General features: G+C 37.5%; 2 protein-coding genes across 2 annotated transcripts; one reads left to right on the forward strand and one right to left on the reverse strand.

The window, feature by feature from the left end:
- The first annotated feature begins 1,175 nt into the window (after nt 1–1,175).
- LOC109166004 (5-methyltetrahydropteroyltriglutamate--homocysteine methyltransferase-like) lies at nt 1,176–2,111 on the forward strand. Its single transcript, XM_019314889.1, has one exon. The coding sequence runs from the start codon at nt 1,176–1,178 to the stop codon at nt 2,109–2,111; it is 936 nt and encodes a 311-aa protein (XP_019170434.1).
- A 2,216-nt stretch (nt 2,112–4,327) lies between these two features.
- On the reverse strand, nt 4,328–5,590 carry LOC109166007. The gene has a single exon (XM_019314891.1). It carries the CDS (start codon nt 5,588–5,590, stop codon nt 4,328–4,330), a length of 1,263 nt encoding a protein of 420 aa, XP_019170436.1.
- Between the last annotated feature and the right edge of the window lie 11,597 nt (nt 5,591–17,187).

Here is a 17,187-nt window from a genome sequence, read left to right on the forward strand (position 1 = left end):
GCCAGCATGCAGCCACCAGTAGAGCAGTTAGGGGTGTTCTTGTCTTTCCATCTGTTAGTTGGTTGTAACCAACTTGATATCATCTTCTCACTTTTATCCATTGTATATAACATTTCTCTGCTTTGTTATCTGTATATTCAAGATATTATTTTCCAAATAAACAAGTTTGATTCTTCTTCTTCTTCAATCTGTTCTCTCTGCTTCTCATCTTCAATGTAGTCCATATTCCAACATGGTATCAGAGCCGCGATCCTACGCCGCCGCCGCCGTCTCTACCGTCGCCGGCGTGAAGCAGGAGACGCTGGCTACCACTCCGATCGCACAATCTCCAGCCGCACAATCTCTATTCGTGCGATTCCTTTCTCGTATTGTTCCAGAGTCAGTTCCGCAGAGGAACTCGATCAATCGTTCAGTTCCGCAGAGGAACTCGATCAATCGTTCAGTTCCGTAGAGGAACTCGATCAATCGTGCTCACAGGAGCCTCAACTCAGATGATCTAGGCATCTCTGAGCAGTTGAATAAGCTGATGTCTCTCCTTCCATTCCAGGCGATGGAGAGAATTATTGTTATGCAGTGTAACAACAATGCCGACGCGCCAGTCCGATCAACATCACCAAGGATTTCGCAGAGGAATCTGAGTTCGGAGCAGCGGAATTCCATAGCCGATCCGTAGCGGAAGGCGATCCAGGGAGCTTGTCCGTCGTTTTCGGTCATTCAATCACCAATTCAGGCGATCTCCACAGCCGTTCCGCAGCGGAAGGAAGGAGCTCGTCCGAGTTTTTCGTTGTCTGGCAAAGCTAGGAAGCCGAACAGTGAAATCGTGAGAGAAATTGACGAATGTGAAACTTCGAGTCACAGTAATTTTTCCGGCAAGGTTTCGGAGTTCAACGAATGGAAAGTGAAACGAAGCAAGGATGCGTCTGAGATGAATGACAACAATGTCGTTTCATTCAATTCTGCTTTAGAATCCGCCGTTGAATCGAAGTTACCTGAAAATAGAGCGTTTGGTGAGGAGGTGTCTAAACCAGAATATGTTGCAGGGCACGCTTCATTTCTCCTAGTATTTCTGTTGCTCAATTCACTCTAATCAATCTACTTTCTTCTTCTTCATTTGCTTCGTGTTATCCTTCGTCTCGTTGCTAAAAAAGGCATCTCACATTGTTGGATACCCTCGCATGGGCCCAAAGAGAGAGCTTAAATTTGCTCTTGAATCTTTTTGGGATGGAAAGAGCAGCGCTGAGGATTTGCAGAAGGTGGCAAGCGATCTCAGAGCCTCCATCTGGAAACAGATGGCTGGTGCTGGAATCAAGTACATCCCGAGCAACACCTTCTCAAACTATGATCAGGTGCTGGATACCACTACTATGCTTGGTGCTGTATCGCCCAGGTACAACTGGACTGGTGGCGAAATTGGATTTGACACCTACTTCTCCATGGCCAGAGGAAATGCCACTGTTCCTGCAATGGAAATGACTAAGTGGTTTGATACAAACTACCACTTCATTGTCCCCGAGTTGGGTCCTAATGTGAAATTCAGTTATGCTTCCCATAAGGCAGTGAATGAATACAAGGAGGCTAAGGCACTTGGTGTAGATAATGTTCTTATTGGACCAGTGTCATACTTGCTGTTATCTAAACCTGCCAAGGGTGTTGAAAAATCATTCGCATTGTTGTCCCTTCTTGACAAGATCCTTCCAATCTACAACGAAGTTGTTACTGAATTGAAAGGAGCTGGTGCTTCTTGGATCCAGTTTGATGAACCAAACCTTGTAATGGACATTGAGCCTCACCAATTGGAGACATTCACTAAAGCCTACTCTGACTTGGAGTCAATTCTATCTGGTCTTAATGTTTTTATTGAGACATACTTTGCTGATGTCCCTGCTGCGACATACAAAACCCTCACTTCTTTGAAGGGTGTTACTGCATTTGGTTTTGACTTAGTCCGTGGATCTCAGACCCTTGATTTGATTAAGGGTGGATTTCCTTCTGGCAAGTACTTTTTTGCTGGAGTTGTTGATGGAAGGACTCTGTTACATCATGCCATTCTTTGTGGCAATGCTGGAGCTGTCAAGATTCAAAAACAGAAACCAGTGAGACAGGTGTTATGATCAGTGCTAGGTACAAACAAGAAGAGTGCCTCAAAAATCTTGCTAAGACATGGAGCTGAGTTCATGATGAAGAATGACGGTTCATGTTGATGGCATAAGGAGGTCCACTATCCTTGGTGGACTCAATGAGTAACCTATGTTTGCAGTCCTCACTACCTTTTGTGTTTAAGTTGGGCATGTAGAATCTACACGCTCCAACTTACGGGGGGTGTTGGAGGATGACGGTTCAAGCCAGCATGCAGCCACCAGTAGAGCAGTTAGGGGTGTTCTTGTCTTTCCATCTGTTAGTTGGTTGTAACCAACTTGATATCATCTTCTCACTTTTATCCATTGTATATAACATTTCTCTGCTTTGTTATCTGTATATTCAAGATATTATTTTCCAAATAAACAAGTTTGATTCTTCTTCTTCTTCAATCTGTTCTCTCTGCTTCTCATCTTCAATGTAGTCTATATTCCAACATATGCAACAAGAATATTCAAAATTCAAACCAATACATATATAAAAAAGTGTTGAGAAATAAAATTCTTCAATAAATAGTGTTGTCCCTCCTAATAGTTGAAGAGACAAATTTCTTATATTTATAAAAGACGTTTAATCTAAGCCAAAAAGGATAAATACATAAATAAATTTGATAGATTTTCAATCACCCAGGAAAAGAATCCTACCTCCTTGGAATTTACTTTCATTGAAGCAAATTTAAGACCACATGCATGTAGTAATTTTCTAGTTTTGATGCTTTAGTTAAATTGGGAGTTTGACTCACACAAGCTACAATATTATTCTTAATTGTTCCTAGTCCCCTATTAGAGCTAAAATATTTATTATTTGAGCCGTTATCTCAGATGTACTGTACATATTATTTTGGGCCTAGCGCCCCTACGACAAAACTAGATTATGTGTTATCAAATAACGAAGGAGAAAAATGAAAATGGAATTAACAAATCTAGGAAGAGAGATTGTCCGGGCTCGTGGTTTGGCAAGAAATCCTCTATCAAGCCTGAGTTAGACAAGAAGAGTCCAATCATGACATCTACTGTGAGTGCTTTAGCAAGGACAAAGCCAATGCTTTTCAAGATTTCAAGAATGGTGGATTGGACTATGCCTTCAAATCAAGCAATATTCTAGGGTACACGAAGGAGAGATTTGATGAAATCGTTAGAGTGCACTAGAAGAACTTTGAGAAGCAACGACGTAGTAACTTGAAGACTTAGGAATGGTTTAGCACGCAAAAAGGAGAGCTTGCCCAATAGGCTGAATGGCTAAAAAGGGCTGGGGGGAAACCAAGAGGAAATAGGAAGAAGACATTTGGAAGAACCAAAGAGCTAAGAAGGAGCTAAATAGAAGACCTTAATATAATAGGGTTAAGAGATTTAAAAAAATAATAATTGAAATTAATATAGACGTTTGAATTCGGTAACGTTGAAACAGACGTTGTGACACAAATATTTATAACGCAGTTTCGGGCAAGCAGCCCTAATCTGCGAGGCACTTCTCAGAGTTTGCAGGCTGGATAGGAATAGGATTACTATTCCTATTTAGATTAGGAATATATGTCCTAATCCTTGATTGTCTTAGTATTCCCTTTTTGACTAGAATTTGACAAAATGTTCTAAAGTCAACATTCTCCCCTTTGTGAAATTTTAGCAAAAACTTTGGTTCATCTTGAATCTTCTCATGGCTTGTCCTGTGTGATTTGTCTCTTCCTTCATTTGTGAATCTCCTTCTTATCCTGATGTATCTTGTTTCTTCAGAGATTGTTAAGAGGAATTGTCTCCCCCTTAATTTGTGGGACATTGGATACAGTTAAGCTTTTGCTTTTTAGTACATGCAAGAGTTGGGCTAGTATTGCTGATATTTGGATGCATCCTGGGTCCTAATGGTAAATGATATGCACATGCCAAAAATAAGATAATATATACCAGATAAAGGTATTTTACATCTTTTCCAGTTACCATGCTGAGGATAAATTTAAATGACACAGGAGTCATTGGGGTGTAAATGAGCTAAGCTCTCAAACATCTGCTTGGCTTTCTTGTCTGATCTACTTGTGACAAAAACTTAGAGTAACTATGCCAGAGGTAGTGCAAAAAAAAAGATGGTTGCCGTGCAACCCAACAAGAGTTCTGCCTTCTCTACAACCAAGAAAAACAACAGAGTTCTGCCTGCCTTACAGAGTTCTGCCTACCTTTCTCCCCCTTTTTTGCTAAAATGGTCAAGGTCTATTTTCTGAATTTGATGTTGAAACAGGGGTTTCAACACCCTTTTCTTGAGTGTGCTCATCCTTTTCTTGAGAGAGCTCCTGGCTTTCTTCTTCTGATTCTTGATCTTCTTCATGATCTTCTTCATTAGCTGCTTTTAGGATTGCTAACCATTCTGATATCTCTGTTCTTTCTTCCTTGATGTCCATGTGTTTCCTTAGGATTTGTTTTTCTGAGATCTCCAATTCTGTTAGTCTTCTCTCAAAATAGTTGATTAGTGTCTTGGAGTCTAGAGGATTCTTCTTTGGGGCTGAGGATCTTAGGTCATTTTGATGGCTTCCCTTCCTTAATTTTACTGTGGTGTTGAGGTTCTTGACAATGGTTTTTGGGCCATGTGTCTTGAGATTCTGTTTTGTCAAGATGCCAAAGATGAGGTTTGGAAAAATTAAGGAAGTGTTGGATTTTGTGTCTTCAGCTAGGTTTGTGATTTGTGAGTAGATAATGACACCCATGTTGAGTTTAACTCCTTTCCCTATCTTGTATAATAGCTCTGCTAAGGTCCATTTCACAGTGGATTCGTGAAGTGATGGCATCCAGTTTGCTAGAGCTATTTTCTGGAGGGTGGCATATTTGCTTGTTTGGGAAGCTGCTTTGATCTTGTTCTTTTCAAAAATGACATTTCCAGCTGTGAGCTCTTGTGCAACTTGCTCACTATTTATTTCCATGTTTTGTTCTGCTTCTGGTGTTCCTAGATATCTGTTGATGATGTCTGGAGTGAAGTCATAGAAACTGCCTCTTACATATACCTTTCCATACAAAGGACTACTAGGTGTAGAGATGGTTTTTGTCATGTTGCAGTAGAACTCCTGTATAACCTGTTCATCATAGGGTTCTATATTGGTCACTGTTCCCTGGAGTTGACTTGTGATTAATATATCTTGAATCTGTTCTGGATTGTCTAGCTTATCTATGGGAAGCAGTTTTTGGCTAATGATTTTCCTTTCTATTATTCTTTTCCATAAACTTACTGCTTCTCTTCTCAGAAAGGTTGTACTATGTGGTTTTGGTAGGTATGACATGTCAGCATTAGTACCTACTTTCTGTTTCCCCTTTTCCTTGCTGGACAGTTTATCCCTTTTGGTGGTTGGTTTCTTCTTTTGTTTTTCTTTCTCCTTGGTAGGTAGCTGAGACTTCTTTTGGGCTCGGGATCTTACTCTTTCAGCACCATCATTATCTTCATTGGGTGTCCAGTCTTGTTCATCCTCTGTTTGTGCCATTTTTGATTTCTTGGTTTTTGAGGGTTTAGGTGGGATATTTGGCTGTCGTTGGGGGGGGGGGGGGGGGGGGTCCTGCCCGTATTGGGAAATCATTTGGCCTTTTGGCCCTAGGATCAGCCCCTTCATACGGGTCGGTCATCCTCCTCTTTCTAGGGTTTCGGTTGACCCGAGGAATTGGAATTGGAGTTTCATCGATTGGGGTTTGTTCACCATTTGTAGGACTTGGGGGACGAATTACCTCATGATTTTGAGACTCTTCTTGTCTCTCATTTTCAGTTCCCCTTGGATTTTCTTCATCTACAGAGCTAACATAGGAGCCTAGATTAGGTTCCCAGCCACGATTTATGGCAAACCGGAGTTGTACCACTAAATCGTTCGGATCAACAATTCTATTATCCCCGAAATCAGCCGCGATGGGCATGGGCATGGGGATTTCTTCATGATCTGCTAGAGGGAGATTTGGGTTACCTGGTGGGTTGCTCTGTTCTTGGGGTTCACCGAACGGTACTCTGGCTATCGGAATAGGATTCGTTGCAATGTTGGAACTTTCTTCTTCGACACATACCGGGTTCGAGGACTCTCCGGTGCCGGTCTAGTTTGTGGTGCCCTTGGTCGTTCCCTTTCGTGGTAACTTTCCCATCTTTTGATTTCGTGTTCTCACCATGGTTCCTGTTGTGTGAAGGTTTGGGGTGAGAGGGAAGATCACAGATGGATGTTGAGTGGAGTCGGGTAAGGATGACGATTCTGGGTTTTTGAAACAGGGCTTTTGTTTGGGATGGGTATCCTGGTTTGGGTTTTTTTATGATGGGTCGGTGTGATATAACAGATATGGACATGGGCCGGTTTGGACTGTTTTGTGGATTGGGCCCATGTGTTTCTCTTTTAATTGGTGAGTGTTATAGGATACACAGGCCTATTTCAGCCCTTAGTTTTGTGTATCTATTCCCATCTAGAGCTTTGGTTAAAATATCTGCTAGTTGTCTTTCAGTACTTATGTGAGTAAGACTGATGATTTCATCTTCAACTAATTCTCTTATGAAATGATGTCTGATGTCTATGTGTTTTGTTCTTGAGTGTTGAACTGGATTTTTTGAAATGTCTATTGCGCTCTTATTGTCACAGTGAATTGTCATGGTTGACTGTTGCATTCCATAGTCTTCTAGCATCTGTTTCATCCAAAGTAGTTGTGTGCAACAGCTTCCTGCTGCAATATATTCAGCCTCTGCTGTTGATAGGGAAATAGAGCTTTGTTTCTTGCTGATCCATGATACTAGATTAGTACCTAGGAAAAAACATCATCCTGACGTACTTTTTCTGTCATCTATGTTACCTGCCCAGTCAGCATCACAATAGGCTGAGAGATGATGATTGGTGTCAAATGAGTACCATATTCCTAGATCAGATGTCCCTTTCACGTATTTAATGATTCTTTTGACCGCTTTTAAATGTTGCTCGGTTGGATTTGCTTGGTATCTTGCACAAATTCCTACTGCAAAGCTTAGATCTGGTCTGCTGGTGGTTAGGTACAGTAATCGTCCTATCATGCTTCGGTATAGGGTTTGTTCAACCGGTTTTCCCTCTGTATCCCTTGATATTCTCTCTGTTGTTGGAACAGGTGTTCTGACAACTTTGCTTTCTTCTAGACCAAATCTTTTGACTAAATTTTTTGCATATTTGCTTTGAGAAATAAAGATTCCATTGTCCAGTTGTCTGATTTGTAGACCAAGGAAGTAGGTTAGTTCCCCAACCATGCTCATCTCGAATTCCCCTTCCATGTTGATGATGAATTGGTCTTTGTGGACTTTAAGTGTTGAGCCAAATACTATGTCATCAACATAGATTTGGGCAATGACTATGTCTTGACCAAGTTGTTTGACGAATAGGATTTTGTCCACGCTGCCTCTTGTGTAACCCTTTTTGACTAGGAAATCAGTGAGGCGTTCGTACCAAGCCTGTGGTGCTTGTTTTAGTCCGTATAGTGCTTTGTTAAGTTTAAAAACACTTTGTGGAAAGTGGGGATCTTCAAATCCTTTTGGTTGAGCAACATAGACCTCTTCTTTTAGATATCCATTTAGAAATGCAGTTTTCACATCCATTTGGTAGAGTTTTATCTTGAGTATGCAAGCTACTGCTATGAGTAGCCGAATTGATTCAATTCTGGCTACTGGGGCGAATGTTTCCTCGAAGTCTGTTCCTTTTACTTGAGTGTATCCTTGAGCTACTAGTCGGGCTTTGTTACCTATGATGTTTCCTTGTTCATCTATTTTGTTTTTGTAAATCCATTTTGTCCCTATGATATTGGCATGTTCCGGTTTAGGGACTAGCTCCCAGACATTGTGTCTTTCGAATTGCTGTAATTCTTCTTGCATGGCTTCTACCCAAAATTCATATTTTAGGGCTTCCGTGATGTTTTTGGGTTCAATTTTTGAGGTGTAGCAGTAGTCATAGTCTCCTTCTACCATTTTTTGATAGTCTCGTTTCTTTCCTCTAGTCCTGATTCCTTCATTTAGTCCTCCTATGATGTTCTCTATTGGATGATTTTTCTGTACCCTGGTTTCATCAGTGGTGTGGATTTCTTCTTTTTCTTCAAGGTCTACAGCTTCTTCTTTTTCTAATGTTTCTGGTTCTGATTTCTGGTTGTGAGATGTTGGAACTGCTGTTTCAACACCAGTTATCTCTTCATCATTTTTGGGGAAATCTTCTGTTGTGTCATTGACCACAACATTGATAGACTCCATGACAGTGTTTGTCCTAAGTTTATATACTCGGTATGCCCGGCTGTTTGAGGAGTATCCTAGGAAGATTCCTTCATCTCCTTTGATATCAAATTTTCCCAATGGTTCTCTATCTTTTAGAATATAGCATTTGCTTCCAAACACATGTGTGTGTTTTAAATTTGGTGTTCTTCCTTTCCAGATTTGATATGGTGTCATGTTGATTTCTTTTCGAATGAATACTCGATTTATCAAGTAGCCTGCTGTGTTAACTGCTTCTGCCCAGAATTTTGATGGAAGTCTTTTGTGATTTAAGAGGACTCTTGCCATTTCTTGGATGGTTCGATTCTTTCGTTCAACTACCCCATTCTGTTGGGGTGTTTTTGGTGCGGAGAACTAATGATGAATTCCATTTTCTGTGCAGTATTCTTTGAATTTTGTGTTTTCAAACTCTCTTCCATGATCACTTCTTAGGCGAATAATTTTTCCTATTCTTCCCTCTTTTTCATTCTGTATTTTGATAATAAGGGTTTTGAATGTTGCAAATGCTTCAGATTTTTCTCTAAGAAAGCTTACCCATGTGAATCTTGAGTAGTCATCAACTGTTACATAGACATATCTCTTTCCCCCTATGCTTTCTGTCTGAGTTGGTCCAAACAGGTCCATGTGTAGTAGTTCTAGCATTCTAGAAGTGTATATTCCTTAGGTCTTCTTATGGGCTGTTCGGGTTATTTTGTTTTCAAGGCATGCATCACATTTTTTGTTATCATCTATGTCAAGTGTTGGAACTCCTCGATAGGCTCCCTTCTTTAAACCCTTTTTCATGTCATGAAAGTTTATGTGACCCATCCGTTGGTGCCATAGTTGTGTTTGATTGACGGTTGTCTGTAGGCAAGATAGATCACCGTCCCATGTGTAGCATTTATTTGTGGATTTTCTTCCGATCATAACACATTCATGATTATGATTGAGAACATTGCAACTATCTTTTGTGAACTCCACTTTAAGTTCATCTTCACATAGTTGACTTATACTAATCAGGTTTGCTTTTAACCCTTGTACTAGGAAGACTTTTGACAGTTTTGGCAGTCCATGTACATTCAGGATTCCATTTGCAACAATTTTTCCTTTTCCTCCATCTCCAAAGGTAACATATCCTTCATCTTTATAGAGTATGTCCTCTAAATTTTCTGGATTTCCAGTCATATGCCTGGAACATCCACTGTCAAAATACCATATATCTTGCTCCTTGTTTGTTTTGGAAGTGTATGCAACATTTTGGTCTTTTCTTACCCAGATTTTCTTGCTGTTATTTCTGTTGTGTGGTGGCCATACCCTGTTGTTTTGTCTGTAGTAATAGTCGTTTTTTCTTTTGTAGCAATGTGCTTTGATGTGTCCTAGTTTGTGACAATAGTAGCACCTTATTCTTCTTCGATGTCGGAAGTGCTGTTCCGACACTTCCTGTATTTCAGGTTGGTTATTCTCACTGGTGTTCGTGCTTGGAGTCCCGGGTCTTTCGGTAAGCTCCTTAATTTCTTGTAGCAGTTTTGTTTCTCTGTTCTTGAGTTCTAGTAGTTCGTTCTGGGCTTCTTTGTATTGTTTCTTTATTCGCTCTTTTTCATTCTTTAAATAGTGATTATCTTCCATGAGTTCCAAATTTTTCTTGATGATTTGCTCCCATTTGGCATTTAGTTGAGTGTATGCCTGTAGTAACTCTTGCATGTCATCACTATTGTTGTCTTCATGACTAGCAGTGAATGCTACGAAGTTTGTGTTGTTATCATCTTCTTCACTATCTGTGTCATCGCTCAGAGTTGTTATATATGTTTTATTTTTCCTTTTCAAGTATGTAGCACATTCTGATTGAATGTGTCCAAAGCCTTTGCAGTCATAGCATTGTATTCCTTCAGTAATAGCATTATCTCTTTTCTTTGGATTGGATGGTTTCTGATTTGTAGAATTTACTTGGTTGTTTGAGAAATTTTTATTCCTGGACTTGTTAAACTTCTTGAGAACTCGGTTAAAATTCTTCGTTAGTAGTGCAATTGACTGTTCCATGGTTTCTGAATCAGTTTCTGAGTTCTCTTCTTGTCTGGACTGCAATGCTATTCCTTTACCATTGTTTTTCTAACCTTGTAGCATCTCCAGTTCATATGTTTGAAGATTTCCTATTAGGTCACTTAGTCTGTATGTATTCAGATCTTTATGCTCTTGAATAGCGGTGACTTTCATTTGGAATCTTCCAGGTAGTGAGCGTAGAACCTTCTTGACGATCCTATGTTCGGGTATAGGTTCGCCTAGGTTGAATGCATCTCCGGATATACTTAAGACTCTGACACTGAATTGGGTGATGCTTTCTTCCTCTCCCATTTTCAGGTTTTCAAATTCGGTTTGTATCATCTGAAGCTTAGATTGTCTTACAGTTGTGTTTCCCTCATGATGATCGCACAATATACTCCACGCAATTTTGGCTATGCGTGTTGATGCAATTAGTTTAAAAGTGTCTTCGCTCACTGCTCCATATATTGCATTCATAGCCTTTCAGTTGAAGTCATATTCAGTTTTCTCTTCTTCGCTCCAATCAGTTCTAGGTTTAGCATTCCCTTTATCATCAACCGGAGTTCTCCATTCGTTTTCTATTGCATTCCAGACGCCTTCTCCTTGTGCTAGAATGTATATCTGCATTCGAGCTTTCCAGTATGAGAAGTTTGTACCAAGTAGAGCCGGGGGTCTATTGTTTGAAAGACCTTCTCTTGGGAACTCCATTTGGATCCTGCTGGTAACTTGAGCAGACCCGCTCTGATACCAATTGAAATCAATATAGACGTTTGAATTCGGTAACGTTGAAACAGACGTTGTGACACAAATATTTATAACGCAGTTTCGGGCAAGCAGCCCTAATCTGCGAGGCACTTCTCAAATTGAGAATTTGCCTAAATCCACTAAAAGCTCAATATTAAAGTACACTTTCTTTAGGGAACGGGGATTACACAATATGATTTCCTATCAAGCTATTGAGACCTAAACACTTGTACTACTTTTCAAGGGGATTTGGGTATCTCTCTCAATTACTCTCGTGCTCACAATTAGGTGCTGAAAGCGTGAGCAAGAGAATTGTGGAGCAGTTCCTTTTGTAGCCAAGAGTTTGCAGGCTGGATAGGAATAGGATTACTATTCCTATTTAGATTAGGAATATATATCCTAATCCTTGATTGTCTTAGTATTCCCTTTTTGACTAGAATTTGACAAAATGTTCTAAAGTCAACAATAATAAAGGAAGATGTTAACACTTAGGAGGGAAGAAGTGGGCATCAGGAACAATCACTACTGGAAATTATGGAATTTTCGACCACCTAAAAATGATCTTAAATTAAGTTGATACCAAAAAGTCCAAAAAGTGATCGGAAATAACAACAAAGGTTTTTCCGGATACCAAAAGTGGTCGGAACAAGGCTTTCAACTTGATTTAAGATCACTTTCAGGTAGTCGGAAATTCCATAATTTCCAATAGTGAATATTAGAAGCTTAGAAAAATGACTTATGAAGATAGCACACTAGTTTGTTGGGTAAACACTTCAGTGATTGCTGTTTAGAAGTTTCCATAAGAAGTTATAAGAGAGACGGGAAGCAGATTGAAGATTTTTTGAATATTGATTTTGTATTAAGTATTTAATTTGTATGTTCAGAACTCTCATGTACACAAATATGTTATAAATAAAATATTCTTTTATTTGGTGTTAGGTTGAAATCAATAAAACCTCTTTATTCATTCAATCTCTTTGTGAGTTACGTTTTGAGATTGTCAAAAAGGGGAGGAATTGTTTGAAAATTTTGTAATAGATTTTGATGATGTTAAGCACTTTTTAGACCCCTCATTCTTTATTGTGAATTTAATTAGATAAGTTTCGTAGTCAAACTAATCAGAATGAAGTAGTTATGGAAGAAAGAATTCAGAATGAAAGAGTTCGGAAGAAAGAATCCAAAAGGAATGAGTTCGGAAAGAAGCAACCGGAAGAAAAGGGTTTGGAAGAAGACTTACGAAAAGAGTTATATCGGAAGGAAATAATGGGAACGGAAGGAATGACATTCAAGTTACGGCTTAATGGATGACAAAAGAATATTGTCTAGTGTATTCCAAGCATGTAGGAGATCCATTGAAGGACATTTAAGGACAATCATTCTTGGTAGAAATTCATTCAAAAATAACAAAAGAACCATTGGATAGTTTGTCTGACACCTAGAAATCGATAGAATAGACAAATTGGTGATAAGGAGAAGCAACTCTTTTTCACTTTAGAGTGCTTATAAGCCTAATTGGGAAATAGTCGTTACCTTAGGAGATTGTGGCAGCTTTTGGACGGCTATCATTTGTTGAGTGACAACTAAAAGTTCAAATTTCAAGTTCGTGCTCATCTCTACATGTCTATAAAAGGTGGACCCAAGCTTAGAAGAAAGATGCTAGCACTGAAATTTTTGCTAAAGGCTCTTGTGTGGTCAAGTGTTCAAAGTTTAATGTTGAATCTAGACTTTTAAGCTAAAATAAATGAGTGCTTTCAAAAGTCCTGCACTCAATAACTTATAACCATCTTTCACCGGAAGGGGTTTTGTGATCATTTTAGGCTTTCTAGCAACGCGACTCATTAGACGACCCTTGGCTAGCTATAGTCAGACACTAGTACAGATATACACATCTGCTACCCTTGTACAAGAGTAGCGGATGTGAGAGACGTGGAAAGCCCTGAGCTTTCCGCTACCCTTTTACAAGGGTAGCGGAAATTTGAGCATCCGCTACCCTTCTAAAAATATAAGGGTAACGAATTGTACGAGGACAAAAGATCCTCTCATTATTATTCGGAAGATTACGCTTTGCAAAGTCCAAAAATTGTCTAACTCCGTCTCCATATTCCTTAATAATTCAAAAAGCATTCATCCAACTTTTATCCTATCACAAGGCAATCTAAAATAATATTAACCTAATTAAAATTTTGTTAACAATAATTCAACAAGTTTCTAAAATAATATTAATACAATGAACAAAACTAATTTAAACATAGACCACAATGTGGCTAATCACCGGATGCACAAGGAAAAGTCGATTCCAGAAGAAAACATAGACCACTGTGTGGCCAATCACCGAATGCACAAGGGAAAGCCGAAAGTTCGTAGGAAAAAACTAGAAAAAGAACTTACTCAAGATAAATTTGTCCACGTCGATAAACAATCCCGGATTCGATCTAATCACCTATAAGTTATATTTGTAAATAAATATAAGAAATGAATATTGTCCAACAAGGTAGTTAATTTGAGTGAATAAAACTAGAAACCTAGATTTTGCAACAAAATCCTTTATCCTTTATATAATAAAGCTATATGGTTTGGGAAATAATTAATGTTACAATTAATGCCACAACATCCTTTATTATATTAAAAAAAAAAAAGCACAACATTTAAAAAATAAAATAGCTATATATTATATAATCATATAAAAAATATACTTTTGAAAAATAAAATAGCTATATATTATATAATCATATAAAAAATGTATTCAATTAGAGTTTAAATTTATACATATAAAATTTGAAATTTATTTTCCAAATGTAATTATCTTAGTTATTATTCGTATTGTGAAAATTATAATATAGATGAAATACGATTAAGAATAAATCAATGTAATTATGTAAATTCTCTCTATAAGTTTATTTGAATATGCACATAATTAGAGATTATATTAACCATACAAAATTATAATTTTAATTTTAATTTTAATTGTAATTTTGTATTCTATAAAAATAATAAATACTTGACCAATGGAAGCTCAAAAATATTATTATATTAAATAATTTAAAATATTTTAGTTTTTCTATTTTTTATTTATATTTATAATAAAATAATTTTTTCCCGTGCATCGCGCGGGTGAATTACTAGTTAAATTATAAATGGACCATCACACAGGTCGTCAATAGTTATGCTGTGCAACCGAATGCACCATGCGCATGGTGCATACGATGCAAAACGACGTCGTTTTGACTAAAAACGTGCGTCTCACTTAAAAAAAAAATTCAGGTTCGATTGTCGGCAATAGCGCGCATTATTGTGGATATATAGTTATGAATTTCTGGATATATAGTTATGAATTTATGGATATTTAGTTCATTCATTGTAGATATTTACTTCATTCATTCACTCTGGATATATAGTTATAAATTTATGGATATATAGTTATGAATTTCTGGATATATAGTTATGAATTTCTGGATATATAATTATGAATTTATGGATATTTAGTTCATTCATTGTGGATATTTAGTTCAATCATTGTGGATATTTAGTTCATTCATTGTGGATTTTTACTTCATTCATTCATTGTGGATATATAGTTATGAATTTGTGGATATATAGTTATGAATTTATGGATATATAGTTATGAATTTATGGATATATAAAAATGCTATTGCCGGGAATCGAACTTGATTTCTTTTTTAAGTGGGACGCGCGTTTTTTTAACCAAAACGACGTCGTTTTGCATCGTATGCACCATGCGCATGGTGCATTCGGTTGCACATCATAATTTGCGACAGGTCGTTATATCGCGTGACCGAGGGTGTGATACAAACGCAGACCATGGGTGTGCACTGGGCTAACTTAATTGCACATATAAAACCGTGTGTGAGAGGTTCAACCAAAATGGTATTAACAATAACCAAACTTATAACAGTTTCGGTATGTATGAAAATCACATACTCCACTCATTTAACAATAATTGCTTGTAAGTGTTTAGCCTCGTGGGAAAACTTTAAAAAAAAGCTAACATACATATTCTATGCAGTGTACTATTTTGTAATTCAGCAATTATTACTCACTATAGGTAATGTAATATTTTGGTATCTCAAAATAAATTTAAACCTCATGGGGAAACTTTAAAAGAAACTAAATATATGTTTTACTTATTTAGTGTACTATTTTGTAGGTAAGGTAACATTTTGGTGTCTTACGAGACATTTAAAATCTAAATATCAAAGCCAAGTTTCGATCTTGGGACCTGTGGGTTATGGGCCCACCACACTTCTACTGCGCCACTCTGATTTGCTATATTTTAAATAATTATTTTATATTAAAATTTGTTTTTGGAAGTTTTTGTTTTGTTATGTTTTAATAGAAGGCCACCGTATGACCTTTTTTTTTTTTTTGTTTTTTTTTTTGTTTTTTTTTTTATCCTGTGACCTTTCCTCAAGGAAAGATACAGAGGTGTGATCTAAGCACAAGGTGCTTAGCATGATGACGCACAATACCTATTCATCTTTAATAGTTTTTTCAATTGTTTAAATATATATAGGAATAAGGGTCAAATAGGCCACCGAATCGCACACAATTATGCAATTAGGTGACCGAACTCAAAAAAGCTACAATTGAGTCCCTAAACTAACCTATTTCAAGCAATTTGTCCAATTTGCAGATTTTTTCCATTTTTAACCGGTCACCAATTTAAAATAGTTTTTTAAAAATAATTAATTAAAATAAACTAAACTAAATAAATTAATAAATATAAAATAAAAAAATTAAAAATTAAAAAGCAACGGTCTCCGCCGGAGTAGCCAGTAGGGAGAGAGACCGGAGCTGGCAACGCGCAGGTTGTCCTCGGAGACTTGGAGTTTGCATTCGGCAGTTCCGAATTTCCGCTTCGACTTCGCAGAGAAACCGGGAGAACTGGAGAAGGTCAAACCGCACTGACAGCGCGCAGGTCGCCGGCCGCTGGTCGGAGACTCGGAGTTCGCAGTCGGCAGTTCCGGCGTTCCGCAATCCCCTCTTCCGCTTGGTGCCTTCGCCTTCGGATAGTGAGCAAAGAGCAGAGATCAGAGAGTGAGAGACAAAGAGAAGAAGCCATGGCCATGGCCGGAGACGTCTCTGCGGAGATTATGTTCTTTTTACTTTTTTTAAACTTTTTTTTTATTTTAGCTTATTTAAATTAATTATTGTTTTGGTTTAAAAAAAAAATTATTATTTTTAAAAATATTTTAAATTAGGTGACCTGTTAGAAAGGGGAAAAACCTATAAATTAGACAAATTGCTTGAAATGTGTTAGTTTATGTTAAATATATTAAATATAATATATTTAATATAATATATATTAAATATAATATATCTATAATATATATTAAATATAATATGTATATATATTATATTTATATATATTGAGGAGAGAGAGAGAGAGAGAGAGAGAGGAATAGATAACTTGATTGATAATAAAAGCTTGAATACAAAGACTATTTATACTAGATAAGATAACTCAAATGCTAAAATTAAGGAATTAATGCTCTATGTAAAGCTAACATCATGGCCATGTACTGCACCTATAATTACTCCCATTATTTTTAACCAACTAACTCATCTTACTTGGTTTAATATAATAATAATAATATTATTATAACATTGCCTCCTTTAAACCAAGTTGGATATATTGGTCATCCCAATATCTCCTTCTTCAATTTAAGAAATGTCTCCGTCTTCAAGTTGGATATACGGACTTGTATTTCGTTCTGTAAACCCACTTTACTCCAATTGGCTTCTTCCCAAGAGGTACATCTGTTAACTCCCAGGTACCATTCTTCTCAATGGCACGTATCTCCTCATCCATCGCCTTAAGCCAATGAGTTTCTGTAGCAGCCTCCTCAAAATATAAAGGATCACAATCTGCAAAAAGAGCAAATTGAATAATCTCTTCATCCGACAAGTCATTATCATGACCCAAAACATAATCTTGCAAGCGAGCTGGTAAGTGGCGCTCGCGCTGAGATCGTCGAACTGACGACTCTGGTTGTGAAGGAGACTGGATATTATCTGGAATCGGTTGCTCTTCAACAATATTTTCAACAGCAGGAATAACAA

Source organism: Ipomoea nil, unplaced genomic scaffold (assembly GCF_001879475.1).
Source record: "Ipomoea nil cultivar Tokyo-kokei standard unplaced genomic scaffold, Asagao_1.1 scaffold3084, whole genome shotgun sequence".
Classification (NCBI taxonomy): Eukaryota; Viridiplantae; Streptophyta; class Magnoliopsida; order Solanales; family Convolvulaceae; genus Ipomoea; species Ipomoea nil.